Raw genomic sequence first — 19,733 nt, 5'->3', positions numbered from 1 at the left:
CATAAACCAAACTCTTACAACAACGCGAGGTTAACTGCTAGAAATTCATTAAGCAAAGAACCCAAAATAACAACTAACAAACTAGGACCCACTCAGATTTGGGTACCTAAACTTTCTGTCTGATTACAGGTACTTAATGATGGAGAACCCAATGATGATACATGGTATATTGATAGTGGTTGCTCCAAGCATATAACAACAAAACCGAAACTACTTACGTGACTTCAAACCTATACAAACCAATCAAGATGTTACCTTCGGCAACAACATGACAGCAAAAATCAAGGGTTATGGAAACATAACAAATGGTAATTTCACCATAAAGAAAGTTGCCTTTGTCAATGACCTGAAACACAACCTCATCAGTGTTTCTCAACTGTGTGATAACAATCTTGAACTTCTATTCACCAAACAACGAAGCTTGATCATGGTCGCCAAAACCAAATATGTTATAGTTGATTCTGACCGTGCCGGAAATATGTATCCACTTGACATGGATCTTATCTATGGGAAACCCGATATATGTCTGCTATCTAAAGCCCCAACAGATATTAGTTGGTTATGGCACCGCCGCCTTTCCCATCTAAACTTTGGGTACATCAACAAATTAATTGGCGATGATCTTGTTCGAGGGCTACCACTTCTGAAGGTTGATAACGAAACACTTTGTGCCGCATGTGAAAAAGGAAAACTTTCCAGATCCACTCACAAAAGCATCTCAGAATCTAGTGTATCCAAACCACTAGAGTTGTTGCACATAGACCTTTGTGGCCTTGCAAAAACCCATACAGGGGAAGAAGTACATTCTCGTTGTCATTGATGGTTTCTCGCGATTTACTTGCGTCTTTTTCTTAAGACTAAAATCAGAAGCACCTGAAGAGATGATCAACTTCATCAAACATATCGAGCTCAAACTCAAATGACCTGTTCAAAGAATCCGAAGTGATAATGGTTTAGAGTTCAAAAACAATACTCTAGACTCATTTATCAAAGAAAAAGGAATTGAACATAACTTCTCAGCCCCATACACTCCACAACAGAACGATGTTGTCGAAAGAAGGAACCGAACTCTATGTGAAGCTGCAAGATCAATGCTTATATTTACTGATCTGCCACAATACTTCTGGGCAGAAGCTATAGCCACGACTTGCTACACTCAAAATCGTTCCTTAATCCATAAACATCTTCATAAAACACCATATGAAGTCATTAACAACCGAAAACCAAACATCAAATTTTTCCATATTTTTGGTTGTGGATGCTTCGTAAAGAACAATAAAGATCACCTTTCTAAATTTGAATCAAGGTCGGATGAAGGAATTTTCCTTGGTTACTCATTTTCCTCAGCTGCTTATTGAGTACTGAACAAATGTACTAGAGTAATTGAAGAAAGTACCGATGTTCATTTTGATGAATTTTATATCAAGAAATTGGATCGTGAACATTTTGGTTCTAAAATGATTGAAAATATTTTTCAAAATCCAATTCAACTAACACCTTCTCCTGACATAGACATTGAAATCGATCTTGATTTACTTTTTGAGCAACCAAAAACCGCTTACAATTCTGAACTTCTAACTACTTCAATTGACCCTACAGGAACACCCAGTGAAGTTATTCCACAAACAAACCAAAATGATGCAGATCAATTTGAGGGGGAACCACCAACACATACTTCCTCTTTGGAACAAACACCAAATCCTCACTTGAACACCCCATCTGCAAGTAGCCAAAACAATCCCGATGCATCATTTATGGGGGAACCTTCAAACCAATTCCAAGATGAAATGCCCGGAGAAGAACAATGGGATACTAAAACTCCAATTATTATAGCGGAAGAGAATCGCTTAATAAAGTGGACCAGAAATCATCCAACAGACCAAATCATCGGAGATCCCAACTCAGGCATTCAGACTAGAGCCGCATCCACAAATGAATGTTTATTTGGAGCCTTCTTATCCATGACTGAACCTAAAACCATACATTCTACTATAAAAGATCCAGACTGGGTAAAAGCTATGCAAGAAGAGCTAGCAGAATTTGAAAGAAACGAAGTATGGAATCTTGTTCCTACTCCACCCAATGTTACTGTTATAGGTTCCAGATGGGTATACAGAAACAAGACTGACGATCAAGGAATCATTTGTCGAAACAAGGCACATCTTGTAGTCAAAGGATATTCACAACAAGAGGGAATCGACTACGATGAAATGTATGATCCAGTTGCCCGAATTGAAGCAATTCGCATCTTTCTTGAATATGTTGCGCATAAGAGCTTCAAAGTATTCCAAATGGACGTTAAATGTGCATTCCTACACGGAGAGATAGATCGCGAAGTATACATCCAACAACCACCAGGTTTCGAAGATCCCAAATTTCCAGATCACAACTTTAAATTGCAGAAAGCTGTCTATGGCTTGAAACAAGCACCCCGAGCTTGGTATGCCATGTTATCAACCTTTCTCGAAGAATCAGGTTTTAAAAGAGGTTCAATCGATCAAACCCTCTTTCGTAAAATCTTTAATGAACATCTGTTAATCGTACAAATATATGTTGATGACATTATTTTTGGTTCTACTGATGAATCTTTAAGTGTTAAGTTTGCAGATCTAATGAAGAGCAAATTTGATTTTCAAATCAAACAGTCAACTGATGGCATTTTCATCAACCAAGAGAATTATGTCAAAAACCTACTCGCTTGATTTTCAATGGACAAATCCAATACCGCAAAAACCCCAATGGCTTTTGCATACAAAATCGATGCAGACTTAAATGGCAAACCCGTTGACCAGAAAAGATATCGTGGAATGATCGGATCACTCTTATACCTCATTGCCAGCAGACCCGACATCATGTTTTCTACATGTGTATGTGCCAGATACCAGGAAAATCCTATGGAATCCCATGTAGTTGATGTGAAACGCATCTTTAAATACCTTAAAGGCACTCCCAAACTCGGCCTTTGGTATCCAGCTAAATCCGATTTTCAGCTGAACGCTTTCACCGACTCAGACTACGGAGGATGCAAGCTAGATAATAAGAGTACATCTGGTAGCTGTCAATTCCTAGGAGGTAGACTAGTGAGTTGGACTTCAAAGAAACAGACTTGTGTGTCCACGTCAACAGCAGAAGCTAAATACGTCGCTGCCGCCAACTGTTGTTCACAAGTCATATGGATGCAAACTCAACTGCGTGACTAGGGCTTCAAAATCTCACAAATTCCCATATTTTGTGACTCAACCAGTGCAATTTCCATTTCTTACAATCCCGTTCACCATTCCATGACAAAGCATATCGACATTCGATATCACTTTATCAAAGACAACATTCAAAAGGGTCATATCGAACTACACTTCATTAACTCCGAAGATCAAATTGCCTATGTCTTCACTAAGGCTCTCAATGAAAAAAGTTTCAATACTTCCTAGGCCGTCTAGGAATGTTAAATCCAGATAACATCCATCCTTAAACTTTTACTTTTTGTTTGTACAAAAGTGTGTTTAGTTTCATTCAAAAAGAAAATTCAAAAACAATTAAAAATTGCTTTCTTTTCAAAAATACCAAAAACATTGAAATAACAAAAACTTCCAAAAACATTAAGAAAAACATATCTTCAAAAATATAATAAAATACTTACCATAATAAGCTTTTATAGAACCCTGTGATTAATCGTCTCTTGACTTAATTTTTAGATGCTTATGCTCGATGAAGATTTTAAGTCATATTGATTCTCAATTGGAGTGAAGGTTCAAATCTCATACTTTTCATAATGTATATAACTTTATTTCCTTCAATTTTATTTCATTATTGATGATTTTAAAAAGGGACATAAGGTTAGGAGGTTCAGATGAAAACAAAAACTCATGTGAGAATTTGTGCCTCGTCAATCTATATCACTGTGGAATTCATTTCTTGTGAGCATAGGTGCGTCAGTATTGCTTATAAGGTATATCCGACTATACCATGTCACGGTCTCATTTTTGCTTAGATATCAAAATGACTAGGGACGATACATTCATTTCTTACATACTAGAAAAACTGTCTTTTATGCCACCAATCCCTACCTAGATATAAGCCAACCAAAAATGAAGTCTTAAGATCCTGTGATCCATCAACAAGAAAAGACGAAACGAAAAGGATTTCAACAGTCACTTATCAAAGAAAAACACAGATCTATCCACATCCAATCGTCAAAAACGAATCAAGATAAAGACGAATCAACAAGAAAGCCAAATCATTCACCGAAGAAATACCAAACAAAACAAAAAAACTCTACATTTGGTATTTACAAACAAAGTTTCAACCAAATGGTTATTTCAAGAAAAACATCAAAAGATCCCTTGATCTGTTTTTAACCATTTTTCACAAAAGAAGATATCTTAATCCCACAAGACAGATACTCCAAAAAAAACAACCAATTTTCTCAAATGTAGGAAATTCTCGATGCTAAAACAAAATATCTTTTTACAAAAATCAATATTGATCAACAAACAGAATACCATCGATGAAGAAGCTACAACATTGAATTTCCCGGGATACTGTAGCCTTCATCACTGAAGATTCTTAGTTGCAAACTGCACTATGAAAATTGCTAAACTCCTCTACATGTATTTCCAGACGGAGAGAGAGTGAACAGTTAATTGCATGAATGAAGAAACCCGGTGAGTAATGCTGAAACCAGTCTTATGTGATTGATTATCTAATAATGAGACTAAGTGACCTTTTAGGAAAAGCATAGCTGAACACCTCCAATATGAGTGTGAGTCGTCAGAGAGAGATATCACTCATTTTTAGTGATCATTAACTTGTTCTGCTGCCAGAACAACCAAACACCCAAGTGAAGTGTGAGTTATACCTATGAGCGTTCATCTGAATCGACCTGTTAGACCATTTGTCGTCATTAATAATGCGAGAAAATCTTAGGAAATTTCTTTAGATACATATATGGCCACGCTTTGATAACCGAATCCGAGACTTTGATTCGGAAACAAATTTCTGAAAATCTTTTACATAAGATATGTTAAACCAAGTCACTAACTTTCAAAACAATCACTATGTTTTATATATCTTATCTATTGACAAAGCTTTTATCTTGAATCTTCAAAAGTTCAAAATTTTCAATATGATTATATCATACCTGTCCTTATTTCAGTAATGATCACATTGGGGGAAATTGTTGAAAAATATTTTTTTATGTGACATTGTATGTGACCATCACTGAAATAAGATGAACTATTTTTTTATTATCTAACAAATATTCTCAGTTATTTCACGTTGCATAAATGCGTGATCAAATGGAAAATACGAAAACAAGCGAATGGCAGAAAACGCATAGACGAGAAAATTTAGCTGTGCGACTAAACAGTTTATACAATGTGTATATACACACACACACACACACACATATATATATATATATATATATATATATATATATATATATATATTTACTAAGTATATATATGTATATATGTATATTGTATGTTGAAAAGTCAAACAAAAGAAGAAGTCAACAAAAGCAAGAGTCAAAGATGAAGTAGCAAACCCACTTCCCACGTTTCTGCCTCCTACTCTACCACAACTTGCAGACTTCATTTCAACTTAAACTCAAGTGCATGAAGATATTTGTTTCAACATATATGTATACGTAAGTTATGTGTGTGAAAATGAGTGTGTTCATTTGTTGTTTGTAATACTTCCTACAAAATCACCAAATACTCACCAAGAACATCAAGATCAACAACAACCAAAAATGAAGAACATCATCAACCATCTTCATCTTCTTCATTCAAACTCAAGGTGTTCATCTTCAACCCATCAAACATCATCATCTTCATAAACTTTCACCACCATTACCACCTTATATCAACATCCTTCCAACCTCCTTCCAACCTCAAAATACTCTCCTAACACCCTCCAAATACCCTCCTTAAAGCTCCTCCAAAAACCCTTTCAAATAACCACAACCATCACCACCTTGTTGTTTTTCGACATCAGAATCTTCAAGTCAGAAACGAAGAAAACTGGGCTCAGTACAAGCATAAAAAGACTAGGGAGATTTTCACCATCAATTCTTCAGAACCCTACCTACATCTATAATTTTTCGTGGACGATTTTGACCACGGGAAACCCAAAGATATGCAAGAGAGAATTTGCTATCCAGAGAGATTTATGTTCTCGAGTTCAAAATCTTCATGTAAGAAAACAAAAAACTGGGCACAACACAGCCTAAATTCTACAAAGGAGATTTTCACCATCAATTCTACAGAACCTTATCTACATCTAGAAATTTTCATGGACGATTTTGACCAAGGGAAACTCCAAAGAGACGCGAGAGAAAATTGGCTATCCAGAGAGATTTCTGTTTTCGAGTTCAGAATCTTCATGTAAGAAAACAAAAAGTTGGGCACAACACAGCGAAAATTCTACTAGGGAGATTTTCACCATCAATTCTTCAGAACCTTATCTACATCTTGAAATTCTTGTTGACGATTTTGAGCATGGGAAACCCAAAGAGACGCGAGAGAGGATTGGCTATCCAGAGAGATTTACTCCGAAAATCTACATCCATCACCACCCAAAGCTCCTTCAACTTCACCATCTTTGCTGCCTTACACCACCAAAATTACAACCTTATTCCACCTCCTAACACCCTCCGAATACCCACTCCAACCTCATCAAATCTCCTCAAAACACCCTATACCCGTATACAAATACATGACTCGTGTACTTTGCACTGTTTTGTAAACAACCCGTTTAACATAAAAATGAACTTTGTGTTACTTATCAAATACCGGATTGATCTTTGAACAAATATCGACCAGTCATTCCAAGAGTCCCAATATCGACCAGTCGTTCCAAGAGTCCAAATATCGACCATTCGTTCCAAGAGTCCAAATATCGAACAGTCGTTCCATCAGTCCAGTTCAGTCAATTTATTGACGAACCTACTTGATATATATTTATATACTTATATACTTTATTATAGCTTTATGTCATTTAAATATAGTCATTTATATTATTTATAGCTTTACGTCATTTAAATGCAGTTCTTTATATTATTTATAGCTTTTCATCATTTAAATACAATCATTTATATTATTATAGCTTTCAGTCATTTATAGCTTTTATATTTATACTTATTCCGCAATTATTATTCTTTATATATATCTACATCTTATATCTTAAACTTATATATCTATCACATAGTAACTAGTAACCGAGCCTTTTGTTGTAGTGATCAGATTTTTATATTTCCAACAATCGGTATCTGAGCTGATATAAAAGAATATTTTCCAACAATTTTGATAAAGCATCTACATTTAAAAATGTGTAAGAACGAGATACTCGACTTTCGACAATTCATTGTTTCATATGGTGTCATGTTGAGACAAAGGTTGATTATGCTTTAGTTTTTAGTGAAGTAGGCTATTAAGACAGCTTCGACCCATAGATAGAGAGGAAGGTTTACAAAATTCAACATCGGCGGAGTGACTTCAACTAGAGTTTAGTTTTTTCTTTTAACAACATCATTTTGGTGAAGAGTGTAGGGAGTAGAAAAATTAAGTTCAATTCCTTTTTTGATAAGAAACTTTTCAGCTGTGGCATTTGTAAACTCATATCCATTATCACATCGAATTCTTTGGATAGGAAGTTTGGTCAGAACTTCAATTCCTTTGATGAAATTAATGAGCTCTGAAGCTGTTTCTGACTTTAGCCTTAAGAAGGAAAACTAGGTGAACCTTGTGTAGTCACCAACGATCAAGTGGTTTCGATATGAACTTTTCAATCAGAATAGGATGTCCTTTCTTTGATTACTTCCCAAATTCACATGCAACGCATAGATGATCGTTTTCAAATTCAAGGAGTGACAGACATCAGGCCCTTTCACCAGAAACTAGATCATTCATGTATCAGAATTTAAGATGAGCAAGCTTCCGATGCCATAGCCAACTTACGTCAGGAACGAATTTTGAGAGAAGACAAAGTTGAAGCTTTCTGATAATCATGTGGATGTCTAAAGGGTACATATTGTTGATGTGATCTGATTTGATAAGACATTCTTTTCTATATTATGTCATAATATAGTTGTGTTTCTTACAGAATTCAACTCTCCGATTTGTATCGCTGAGATGGGCCACATTGATAAGATTATAATTAAGATCGGGTATATAAGCTACATTTGAGACAAAGAAATTTCCGTTGGTCAAGACATTAGAACCTCGAATTTGAGAGTTTGAATCGTTGCCATAACTAACATAACTAGGATTTGGAGAAAGATTTAGATCACATAGAAAATCCTTCGGCCCAGTCATGTGCATGGAACAAGCACTATCAATATACCATATTGTATCTTGTTCCACTCTACAAAAAATTGCCAAATTAGTGACTTTTGGAATTTTTAGACTCCGAGTAAGATTTAAGGACTTTAGCATGGGCTTTGGACTTGGTTTGTGATTTTGATCAACTAGTATCTCGAAAGGGTTCATCCAATATTCTTTTAGAAAGATGCAGAATGTTAGGGTCTTTTCGTTTATCCAAAAATCATACTCAACCATTGGTTGTTTGGACACTGCTTTCCTCGGAGGAACAATTTTTTGATATGTTGTAGGAAGAGCTGTGTTCCAAGGTGTTGTAATTAACTTTTAAAAAATTTTTACTTTTCGTTCAAAATTTTGTTTTAAACCTATAGAAGGTTTCTAAACAACAATTTTCCGACCATTTTTTTCATTTGTTCACTACAAGCGTAGGCACATTTGATTTCAAAATTTGTTTTGGTTTAAAATTTTTGCCATCCAAGGTAACAATAAACACAGAAGAAGAAACTTTCTGAGGAGATTCATTTTCTTAGATGAGGTCTCAAGTGTAACATTTTTCACACAAATTTTTGACAAATGTATTACGAATATTCGAGCTAATAGGAATAGATGGTCTCTTAAGAATCTTAACAGGCATGAAAGTATTGTGATTCCTAGTAGTTGGATTAGCTATTTGATGTATATTCTTCTCGGATCTCTCAAGGAACCTAGAGCATTTGCTAGACCTAGTTTCTTTTTCAAGAGCTTTCCTAGATTTGGTATTTTGATGAACAATGTCATTCTTGTTCAACTAGGGTTTCTTCTGAGACACAAATGATGACTTGGAAGTTTGTCCAACCGATGGATTGTTGAAACTAGGCTTACTTGGCACTAGAGTTCATTTAGAAGTCACATTATAGTTGGAGACACAGGAATCAGAAGAAATGTATTCATCGCTCTTAAGTTCTATATCACTATCAAGAGACACCCAAAACAAATTAGATTGGTCCAATTCATGTCCTTTTTGTCTCAAGAATGATTTCCTCAATAACATAATTGTTTGGAGGACCAGAGTTCGTAATGCGAACTCCAATACTACCTGTGCTATGTGAAGGTTCCAAAGATAGATTCAATTCCACGAATATGAGAGGCAGAAATTTCATGGAATTAGGACATGTAATAGTGATTTGTTTGAACTTAGTGTTGGATATAGTGTCTAAGTCCATAACTATATTTGGTATGTACTTGACCCAACCCGTCATGGTCCATTTAGGTTGCATGACATCATGCACTTGGATAGACTAAATGAGAGAAATAAGACACTTGTGGTTTATTAATATATTATAAGTTCTAATATATTAATACTAAGAATAATAATATTTAGTTAGTATTGATCAATAATTAATTTAGAATTAATTATGTGATTAAAAGAAAACTAATTAAATATATGGGTTGATTGTGTCAATCATCCATAACTTATATAGTGGGCCAAGGCTCAATGGATTATAAAGTTGGGTTAAACCCATAAGATGCTCCATGGATGCTCCATAGGGGTTACATAACCCATGGGTCATGGAAATGAAAGGTCATGACAATTAGGGTTTACATGGTGTAACTCTAATTGTAACATACTATATAAAGAAGCTATTCTTCACCATTTTCAGCCACTAGAGTGAATAAAAGAGGGCTGGCTGAAAATACTAAGTGTTCTTATTCTCTTAAGAGTTTATTCCAAGTGTACTTGGTGTTGTGTGAAGCATTTGAGGCATCACAGTTGAGGTGCTTGGCTCACAAGGTTTCAAAGGAATCCAAGCTACAAAGAGGTATGTAATTCTTACTAACTATTAGAATAAAAGATCCCCATGTATGCTAGATAGGATTACGAACCTTGGAAAATCATTTTGCATGTATCTTAGTCAAACATAGATCCAATATTTCTAGGGTTGCATGTACACCATAGGAGTGTTAGAATGCTCATAACCCAATAGTGGTATCAAAGCGTAGTCTTGTTTGTTTGATACTTGATGCAAAATAGCTGAAAAACACAGTTTTTTGTTCACTGGCAGCATGAACTCGTTGAGTCCAAGGGGAGACTCGACGAGTCCATGAAGAAATGCATGCAACTTATTGAGTCAGTTCATGCACTCGATGAGTACATGTTGCAGTGTTCAGATTTTCGAGTTATGCTGCTGGAAATGGACTAGAAACATTACCCTAAAATGTTTTGGTGTTTTAAAACTTGTTTTAGTTGGTGTAATATTTATGATAATCCATTTACAATGGCTATTATCAAAAATTACAAGTTTTATATAAGTTTGTTATGATTCTTGAAATTCTTGATAATCATGTTCTTGAACATATGAATTTAGATGATCATAGGAATTATTTGCAACCTCCATGTTAGTTAATTCTTGATCATTATGTGTTTTAATGGAGTCCATATCTTGTCCTCAAGTTATGGAGAAACCAAGAGTCACACTTGAATTAAAAGAACACAAGAGTTAAGAAAATGAAGAGTCTTCATTTTAATACTCTAATAAACTCATAAGTTATGAGAAATGAAAAGTTTTGAAATTTTACAAAACATTCCCTCAAGTTTTGGAACAAGTAAAGTCTTAATTAAAACTTTAGTTCCAACCTCTTGAATTTTAAATATTAAAATTCAACCCTTATACTCTATAATATTATAAGTGAATAATAATTACAAATGTATAAGATAAAATTCGTTTACCATTAGTAAGCCTCATTCACGAAGCCGGTCTATAAGGGGGGTATAAGGTTGTTTCCTATAAAATGGCAACTTAATGGGTGTCTATTCTCACCCACCTCTTCCTTGATCGGTGGAGGGTCGTTAGCCGAAAAAGTAGAACAAGGACTATAATTCTCAAAATAAGTATTATGAATATACTAAATTAACTAAAATTTTATTAATTCCCAATCTTAGTTACTTTAGGAAAATGTCAATAAGGTGCTAATCCATGAAGTTACACTTTGCACTTTGATTAAGTCGTTAGTGGAGCATGTGTGGTTAACCAGCACACTAACTTGGACTTATCAGGGTAGGAAAAGGGTGACTTAATGTTTATCATCATTGGAGCGTGTGTGGTTAACCGGCACTTCGATTGAGGGATAATACATTAAGTGTACCAATTAATTTGCATGGTTACTTCACACCTTGTTTTGTGATCCTTGGCATCCCAGTCACAAAACTTGAAGGGCACACTCGAGATTGAAACATGCCATTGAAAAGTTCAATGAATCTCAAAGAACCTAGGAATTTCTAAACCAATTAAAGCCTAATAAGATTTATTCCGTTTTATGGTGGAATTTGGTGAATCGTCATTCACCTACCTTCAAATATTTTATAGCTTGGATTACGGCACCCCTCTTCTAACTTATAAAATGTTGTGTTGGGTCCTAGACTTAATATAGCATTCGGGTGCTTTATTAAGGACTATCCTGAAATATAAATATAAACTTATTCTTTCATTTCAGATGTCTTCCAATAACAATGCTTCGGGCTCAAAGCCTACTGGCTCCTTCTCTCTCATGAATCTTTGTGGGAGAGTCATATTTGATGGATCCAATTTTATGGATTGGATCAGAAACATCAGGATGGTCACTCGCTATGAGGACAAAGAATATGTCCTTCATACGGAGCTGAAGGAGGTTGATGAGTCAACTGCTACCCCAGAGGAGATTGCTGCATTTCAAGCACATGAAAGGGATGCTACCAAAGTAGCATGTATCATGACTGCCACAATGACAGCTGAGCTCCAAAATTCCTATGAGGACAATTACCCTTTTGAGATGCACATGGACTTAATGAAGCGATACCATCAAAGTGCTCGTCAAGAGAGGTATGAAATAATATCCTCCATGATAACCACCCAAATGAAGGACTCTTAAAGACTGCAGAAAGTAGTCTTAAGGGTAATTCGGGTGTTACTACTCCTCCTACTCCTACTGTGGCCAATGTCTTGGCAATCGGGCATGTCAAAGGTAAGAAGAGAAAGAACCCTTCTAAGGGTACCAAGGGTAAGAACCTTGAAGGCTCCTCTTCAAGCAAAACCAAGAAAGGTTTTGACACACCTTCTGCTAACCCTAACAAGGCTGAATGCGTCTATTGCCATGAAAAGTCGCACTGGAAGCGAAACTGCCCAAAATACCAGCAAGATTTGAAGGATGGGAAAGTAAAACCCAACCATGCAGGTATATACACTATATTGTATAATAACTCAGCTCATTCTAAGTCTTGGGGTCCTTGATACAGGTTGTGGAATTCACATATGTTCTGATTTGCAGGGACTAAGAATAAGTGAGGATTTGGAACATGGAAAGATAAACCTAATCATGGTGAATAGGAAAGTATCACCTGACACCAAGATTGGAGTTTATTCCTTGTTACTAGATAGTGGGTTTACATTAGACTTGAATAAATGTTGTTATTCGCCAGAAATGGCAAGAAATGTTATTTCCTTTCATGCATTGTATAAAAAAGGGTTCACATTTTATTTTGATAATAAAAGTGGTGGTATTGATGCTTTCTATAATAGTGTTCTTTATTTTAAAGCATTACCTTGTGATGGTGTGTATGAAACTGTATCTGTTATAGATAACTTAGGAAATAATGTATTACGTATCGATTCTTCCACTAGCTTAGATAAAGCACCTTTATGGCATTGTCGTCTTGGACATGTAAGCAAGAAACGCATAGGCCAACTCCAAAAGGATGGAGTCTTGGAAACATTTGACCTAAAGTCGGATGATAGTTGTGAATCTTGTCAACTTGGAAAAATGACAAAGTCACCTTTTACTGGCACTTGTGCTACGGGTGAAGGTTTGTTGGATCTCATACACACAAATGTGTGTGGACCCTTCAGAACCACCACTAGAGATGCTAATCTCTTTTATGTGACTTTTACTGATGATTTTAATAGATATGGATATGTCTACTTAATCAAACATAAGTCGTAAACCTTTTATAAATTCTGAGAGTTTAAGCAAGAAGTGGAGAATTAGTTGGGCAGGAACATTATGATGCTTCGATCCAATTGAGGTGGTGAGTATCTTAGTACCGAGTTCCTTGACTATCTTAAGGAATGTGGGATAGTCTCATAATTAACACCTCCCAAAATACCACAGTTGAATGGTGTAGCTAAGAGGCGCAATCGAACATTGTTGGACATGGTTCGTTCCATGATGAGTCGAGCTTCGCTACCAATCTCATTTTGGGGGTATGCCTTAGAGACTGCCGCCCATATCCTTAACCTAGTCCCTACAAAGAAGGTTGCCAAAACACCTCACGAGATGTGGACTGGAAAAGTTCCAAATATAGACCACATCAAGGTTTGGGGTTGTGAGGCTTTCATGAGACGCGAGACTCACGGCAAGCTTGAACCTCGAAGTGAGAGGTGTGTTTTCATCGGCTACCCACATAAATCTATTGGTTATATCTTCTACAGACCTAGTGATAATGTGGTCTTTGTAGCAAGAAGAGGAGTCTTTCGACAGAGAGAGAGTGAGAGAGAACTCATAAGCCAAGGAGACAGTGGGAGGCAAGTTGACCTTGAAGAAATTCAAGAGTCAAGCGGTGAAGGAACCTCAAACCCTAGCCCTCAACCCAAGGAGGAAACTCCTGGTGAGCCTACTGAAGAGTCCATACCTCTGAGGCGTTCCATCAGAGTTAGGAATGCACCTGAGCATTATTATGGTTTCCATATTACTGCAGAAGGTGATACCTAGTGATAATACACTGAGAAATATGGAAGATCCTAACAGCTACACGGAAGCCACGGCAGGCCCTAAGTCTGCTACATGGAAAGAGGCTATGGATAGCGAGATACAATTCATGTATGACAATCAAGTTTGGAACTTGGTTGACAATGTACCAAGTCGTAAGACAGTATGGTGCAAATGGATCTTCAAGAAGAAGACCAACATGGATAGTAATATACACACTTATAAGGCAAGACTGGTTGCAAAGGGTTATTCTCAAACTCCTGGAGTTGATTATGATGAGACCTTTGCACCAGTGGCCAAGATTAAGTCTGTTAGGGTTCTATTAGCCATTGCTGCATTTCATGAGTTTGAAATATGACAAATGGATGTCAAAACTGCTTTCCTTAATGGAAAGTTGGTTGAGGATGTTTACATGGTTCAGCTAGAGGGTTTTGTAAGTACAGAATACCCTAATAGGGTGTGTAAGCTTGAAAAATCCATATATGGATTGAAACAAGCACCTCGCAGATGGAATCTTTGCTTCGATGAGAAAGTCAAAGAGTTTGGCTTTTCGAGATGTGAAGATGAATCTTGTATATATGTCAAGGCTAGTGGGAGTATAATTAGGTTTTTGGTACTGTATGTGGATGACATACTGCTCATAGAAAATGACATCCCAACCTTGCAGGAAGTGAAATCCTGACTTGGGAAGTGTTTCGCTATGAAAGACCTAGGAGAAGCTGCCTATATCCTCAAGATAAAGATTTTGAGAAATAGGATTAAAAGACTAATTGGACTTAGTCAGAGTACCTACTTGGACAAAGTACTGAAGAGGTTCAGTATGGAAAATTCCAAGAAAGGAGATTTACCTATTCAGTGTAATGCCAGACTGAGTAAAACTCAGAGCCTGATTACAGATGAAGAGATAGCTGAGATGAGTCGAGTCCCATATGCTTCCGCTGTAGGCTCAATCATTTATGCTATAACTTGTACTCGTCCTAATGTTGCTTTTGCTTTAATCATGGTTAGCAGATATCAGAGTAATCCTCGCAAGGATCACTGGACTGCAGTAAAGAATATTCTCAAATACCTGCGAAGGACTAAGGACTGGTCCTTACCCTAGGTGGGAGTGATGACTTGAAAGTAGAAGAGTATAGTGATGCTAGCTTTCAGACTGATAGGGGTAATTTTCGCTCTCAGTCGGAAAGTAGAAGGGTATAGTGATGCTAGCTTCCACTTGTGAATCAGAGTATATAGCAGCAAGTGAAGCAGCAAAGGAGGCTATATGGCTAAGGAACTTCATCGGAGACCTTGGAGTTGTACCAGTTATTAAGGAGCCCATGGAAGTTTTCTATGATAGTGAAAGTGCAGTTGCCTTAGCAAAGGAACCAAGGGATCACGGGAGATCCAGGCACATCGACAGAAAATATTATTTCGTCAGACATCGAATAGAAGAAGGAATTCTCGTGGCGAAGAGGGTATCATCAGATGAGAACCCGACAGATCCCCTCACGAAGGGACTGAATAGTGTTAAGCATCTTCAGCATGCTAGGAGCATAGGGCTACGAGATGATATTAGTTTTAGAAGTTAGATAATTTTGAAATATGTAAAATGTAATTGACATTTGATGATAAATAAAAGTTGTTATTTATGAGTAAAGTGTTACTATCTCTTGTCAATCATTTACTAGTATTTCTTTTTCCATATTTTTACTTCCATAATAATTATGTTATGGTATATATCATATTATTCAAATTCTCCACAGTCAATCATATGTTGGAAGTACATATGAATAAATACTTTCATGGGTTGGTTTGTATAGGTCCAAGATGTTGGACAAAAGGGGCTACAACACTCATGAGTGCTCATAAGTTCTGAGTATTGGATTCAACCCACGCTCACTGGTATCACTTCATGGAATTTATCTCGAGTGATCGTGAGATGGTAATATCATATAAGTCTTCAAACCTAGACATATGATTTGTTACCTATGAGTTGGTTATGCATTGATTGTACGAAAATGCATTGGTAACTCGATGTTATAAAACGTACCTTTGTGTGTAATTCAATAAGTAGTAGAGCAAACATATGAGTCGAAGTTTATTTGTTCCTTCTTGGATTAGAAGCAATATCTGGGCCCCTCGATGATTTTTTTGACCCATGTACCGGGCCCAGTTAGAACTGAATTGATGTGTTCAATTAAGTTCTATGTCAAACAAATCGGAAATCGGGAAACAACTGCTAGACAATAGAAAGACATTGTTCCATGTGTTTGTCCGACTGATATCTAGAACAAATGATTATATGATCACTTATCTAAAATGGCACACCATCATCTTCTCAGTTCCGAGAGACCTTAAAAGAGCTATGACTGCTGATCGGTTCCTAAAGTCATACTTGCAACTATAGTTATTAGATTTATCCAAGTGGGAGACTGTTGGATATAGTGTCTAAGTCCATAACTATATTTGGTATGTACTTCACCCGACCCAGCATGGTCCATTTGGGTTGCATGGCATCATGCACTTGGATAGACTAAATGAGAGAAATAAGACACTTATGGTTTATTAATATATTATAAGTTCTAATATATTAATAATAAGAATAATAATATTTAGTTAGCATTGATCAATAATTAATTTAGAATTAATTATGTGATCAAAATAAGACTAATTAAATATATGGGTTGATAGTGTCAATCATCCATAACTTATATTGTGGGCCAAGGCTCCATGGATTATCAAGTTGGGTTAAACCCATAAGATGCTCCATAGATGCTCCACGGGGGTTACATAACCCATGGGTCATCGAAATGAAAGGTCATGACAATTAAGGTTTACATGGTGTAACCCTAATTGTAACATACTATATAAAGAAGCTATTCTTCACCATTTTCGGCCACTAGAGTGAATAAAATAGGGCTAGCCGAAAATACAAAGTGTTCTTATTCTCTTAAGAGTTTATTCCAAGTGTATTTGGTGTTGTGTGAAGCATTTGAGGCATCACACTTGAGGTGCTAGGAACACAAGGTTTCAAAGGAATACAAGTTACAAAGAGGTATGTAATTCTTACTAACTATTAGAATAAAAGATCCCCATGTATGCTAGATAGGATTATGAACCTTGGAAAATCATTTTGCATGTATCTTAGTAGAACATAGATCCAAGGTTTCTAGGGTTGCATGTACACTATAGGAGTGTTAGAATGGTCATAACCCAACACTTAGGAGTTAACAATTGATATTTTTCTAAGGAATCATGAAGGGATGACAATGGCAAAATAAGGGTATCCAAATAAGTGTTGTTTGGAATGTCTCCCATGAACGTTAAGTTTGAATGTTCATTTTGGGGACGAGCAATAGGTTTCGGAAACTCGCTTTCGAGACCTGATGATTTTGATCAATGTTGACGAAAATTATGTGTCATCCTTTCATTAGCTTCAAGAATATCAATAGAATTATGCAAACTATCGATTTTTGCGTTAAGACGCTTTTTATCACTGACCAAAAGATTTATTTTACTAATTGAAAATTTGCATTCTTCATTCAAAATTATGCATTCATCTTTGGCCATTACAAGTTCTCTTTCTAATGATTCTATCTTAAGCCTGTGGTCTTCAAATCGTAATCTTAGACGGGTCAAATCATTGTTCAACTTGTCACTAACTTCTATGGCAGACTCATATGCTTTATGAATAACTGTCATATCTGATTGAATTTCTGTTAGATAAGGTTCACAAATAGAAAAATCAAAATTATTATCAGTACTCATAGATTTTACCCGCTGAATGATGCTTCGGCCAATTGGATCGTTTGTTGCCACGTAGTAGTAGTTTGGCTCAACATCTTCATCATCAGCTTCCAAACCGAAAGACCAATAACCTTCATCAGACTCAATTGGCTATGTAGCCTTGAGTCATAAGAATCTGGTAGATTTTGATTCACCCTCGTCACGTAATGTCAAATACCCATCAATATTCCTTGAAATCGTGGTGACAAAAGTATTTTTACTTTCAGCAAGTTCTTATGCTCTAGGAGCATAGTAAGCAAAGTTTTTCACCTTTGTTTTTTGTGGAACTTCATCCAAATATTCCTTTGCAAAGTGGCTTCCAAGACTACATTTTTACATACAATCTTGGGCTTCCCTGAGTTCGGAACTTCCTGAGGTTCCGAGGTGCCATTTAGAATATTGGGTCGATATGCTGTTATGTCACACCCCCAAACTGGAACAGCGGAAACGTTCGGGGGAGGAGACGTCATTCTCAGTATCACAACACATGCATCATAGTAATCAAAGTAACAAACAACCATTTCATTAATATTAAAGTGTTTACATGTATTTGATAAATAGAAGATTGACTCCAAAAGTAATTAACAAAACAAAGACATGAAGCTACTATGCTCCATCTTCTAAATCCCTGTGCGTGTACCTGTCTACTAGTTTCCTGAGAATACAAGTTATTTTGAAAGAGTAGATCAGCATTTAAGCTGGTGAGTTCATAAGTAATTTTGTTATAAAAAATATACCCTAAGTTATTTTATAAAAGTTCGCTTGTTCCTCCAAAAAATCCTATATTTTCTAATATGATAACATGATAAGTAAAACTGACTCTACAATTCCTTCTATGAGTACTTAATGAATACAAGTTATATAGAATCTAGATCAAACAGACAATCGATTGTGTGAATCTGCCCTAAGTCCACAACCAAACTAGGAACAGGAAATGAGGCGGAAGTCACACATCCCATTGTTCGTAAGATCTTTATTGTATATAACCCTGACGTATTCACTAGGTGCTTATGGAGTTAACTGTAATAGTTCTTTAATATTTGATGAAAACATTCCTTAAGAAAATCATATATTTTATTTAGTAAAATGGTAACCACAATACTTCCTTCTATAATCACTTAGTTTATACAAGCTATATATAATCTAATATCAAACGGACAGTTAAATGTATAAATCTGCCCTAAGCCCACAACCAAACAAGGAACTGGAAATAAGCCAGAAGTCACACATTCCACTACCTATCAGATATTAATTATATATAACCCTGATGTATAAAATAAAGAATTATAGGATTAACCAATTATGGTCTTTTATGTTAAACAAGTTTAACAATACGAATTAAACCTCTTATAAATAAGTTTCTAGTTTCACTTAATCTATTATGAAACATTATTTTCGGTAATAAATGTTATTGTTTTTAGAAAATTCTATCAAAAACTGATTATCTTAAAATAATGATGTTTACCATAGAAAATCCTATATTTTCTATAAAACCAACTTGTTGTCTAAGTTGTTCAAAGATTGAAAAGCACAAGGAAGATCCATATACTTACTTCAATGATATCTAGTTTTGTGGATATGTTTAACTGAATAAAGATTTGTTTACCCGAAAATCCTATTACGACGATACTACTCTCCTATGATAACTTAATACATACGAGTTGTATATAACCAAGATCGAACGGACAGTTGAATGGGTGAATCTGCCCCAAGCCCACAACCAAACAAGTAACAGGAAGTGAGGCGGAAATCACACATGCCACTATCTATTAGATTTCAGTTTTATCTAACCCTATGGTATATACTGAGTAATCACATAGTTAATATCCCTTGAGACTGTTCATGAAAAGTATATTACTACGTAAATATATCATTGTTATCTATTGTGAGTTTTACGACCATACTAATTTGACTAGTATAAAAACA

The 19,733-nt window shown here is 35.9% G+C and overlaps 1 protein-coding gene across 1 annotated transcript; it reads left to right on the top strand.

The window, feature by feature from the left end:
- The first annotated feature begins 268 nt into the window (after positions 1 to 268).
- On the top strand, positions 269 to 820 carry LOC145095912 (uncharacterized). Its single transcript, XM_079033723.1, has one exon. The coding sequence runs from the start codon at positions 269 to 271 to the stop codon at positions 818 to 820; it is 552 nt and encodes a 183-aa protein (XP_078889849.1).
- Positions 821 to 19,733: the final 18,913 nt, after the last annotated feature.

Source organism: Lactuca serriola, chromosome 3 (genome assembly GCF_051521515.1).
Source record: "Lactuca serriola cultivar US96UC23 chromosome 3, Lser_US96UC23_V15, whole genome shotgun sequence".
Taxonomy (NCBI): domain Eukaryota; kingdom Viridiplantae; phylum Streptophyta; class Magnoliopsida; order Asterales; family Asteraceae; genus Lactuca; species Lactuca serriola.
This window is presented reverse-complemented; position numbering and strand designations above follow the sequence as displayed.

Excerpts from the sequence above, each read along its gene's own strand:
- LOC145095912 (XM_079033723.1), top strand. The coding sequence starts at position 269 with ATGACAGCAAAAATCAAGGGTTATGGAAACATAACAAATGGTAATTTC.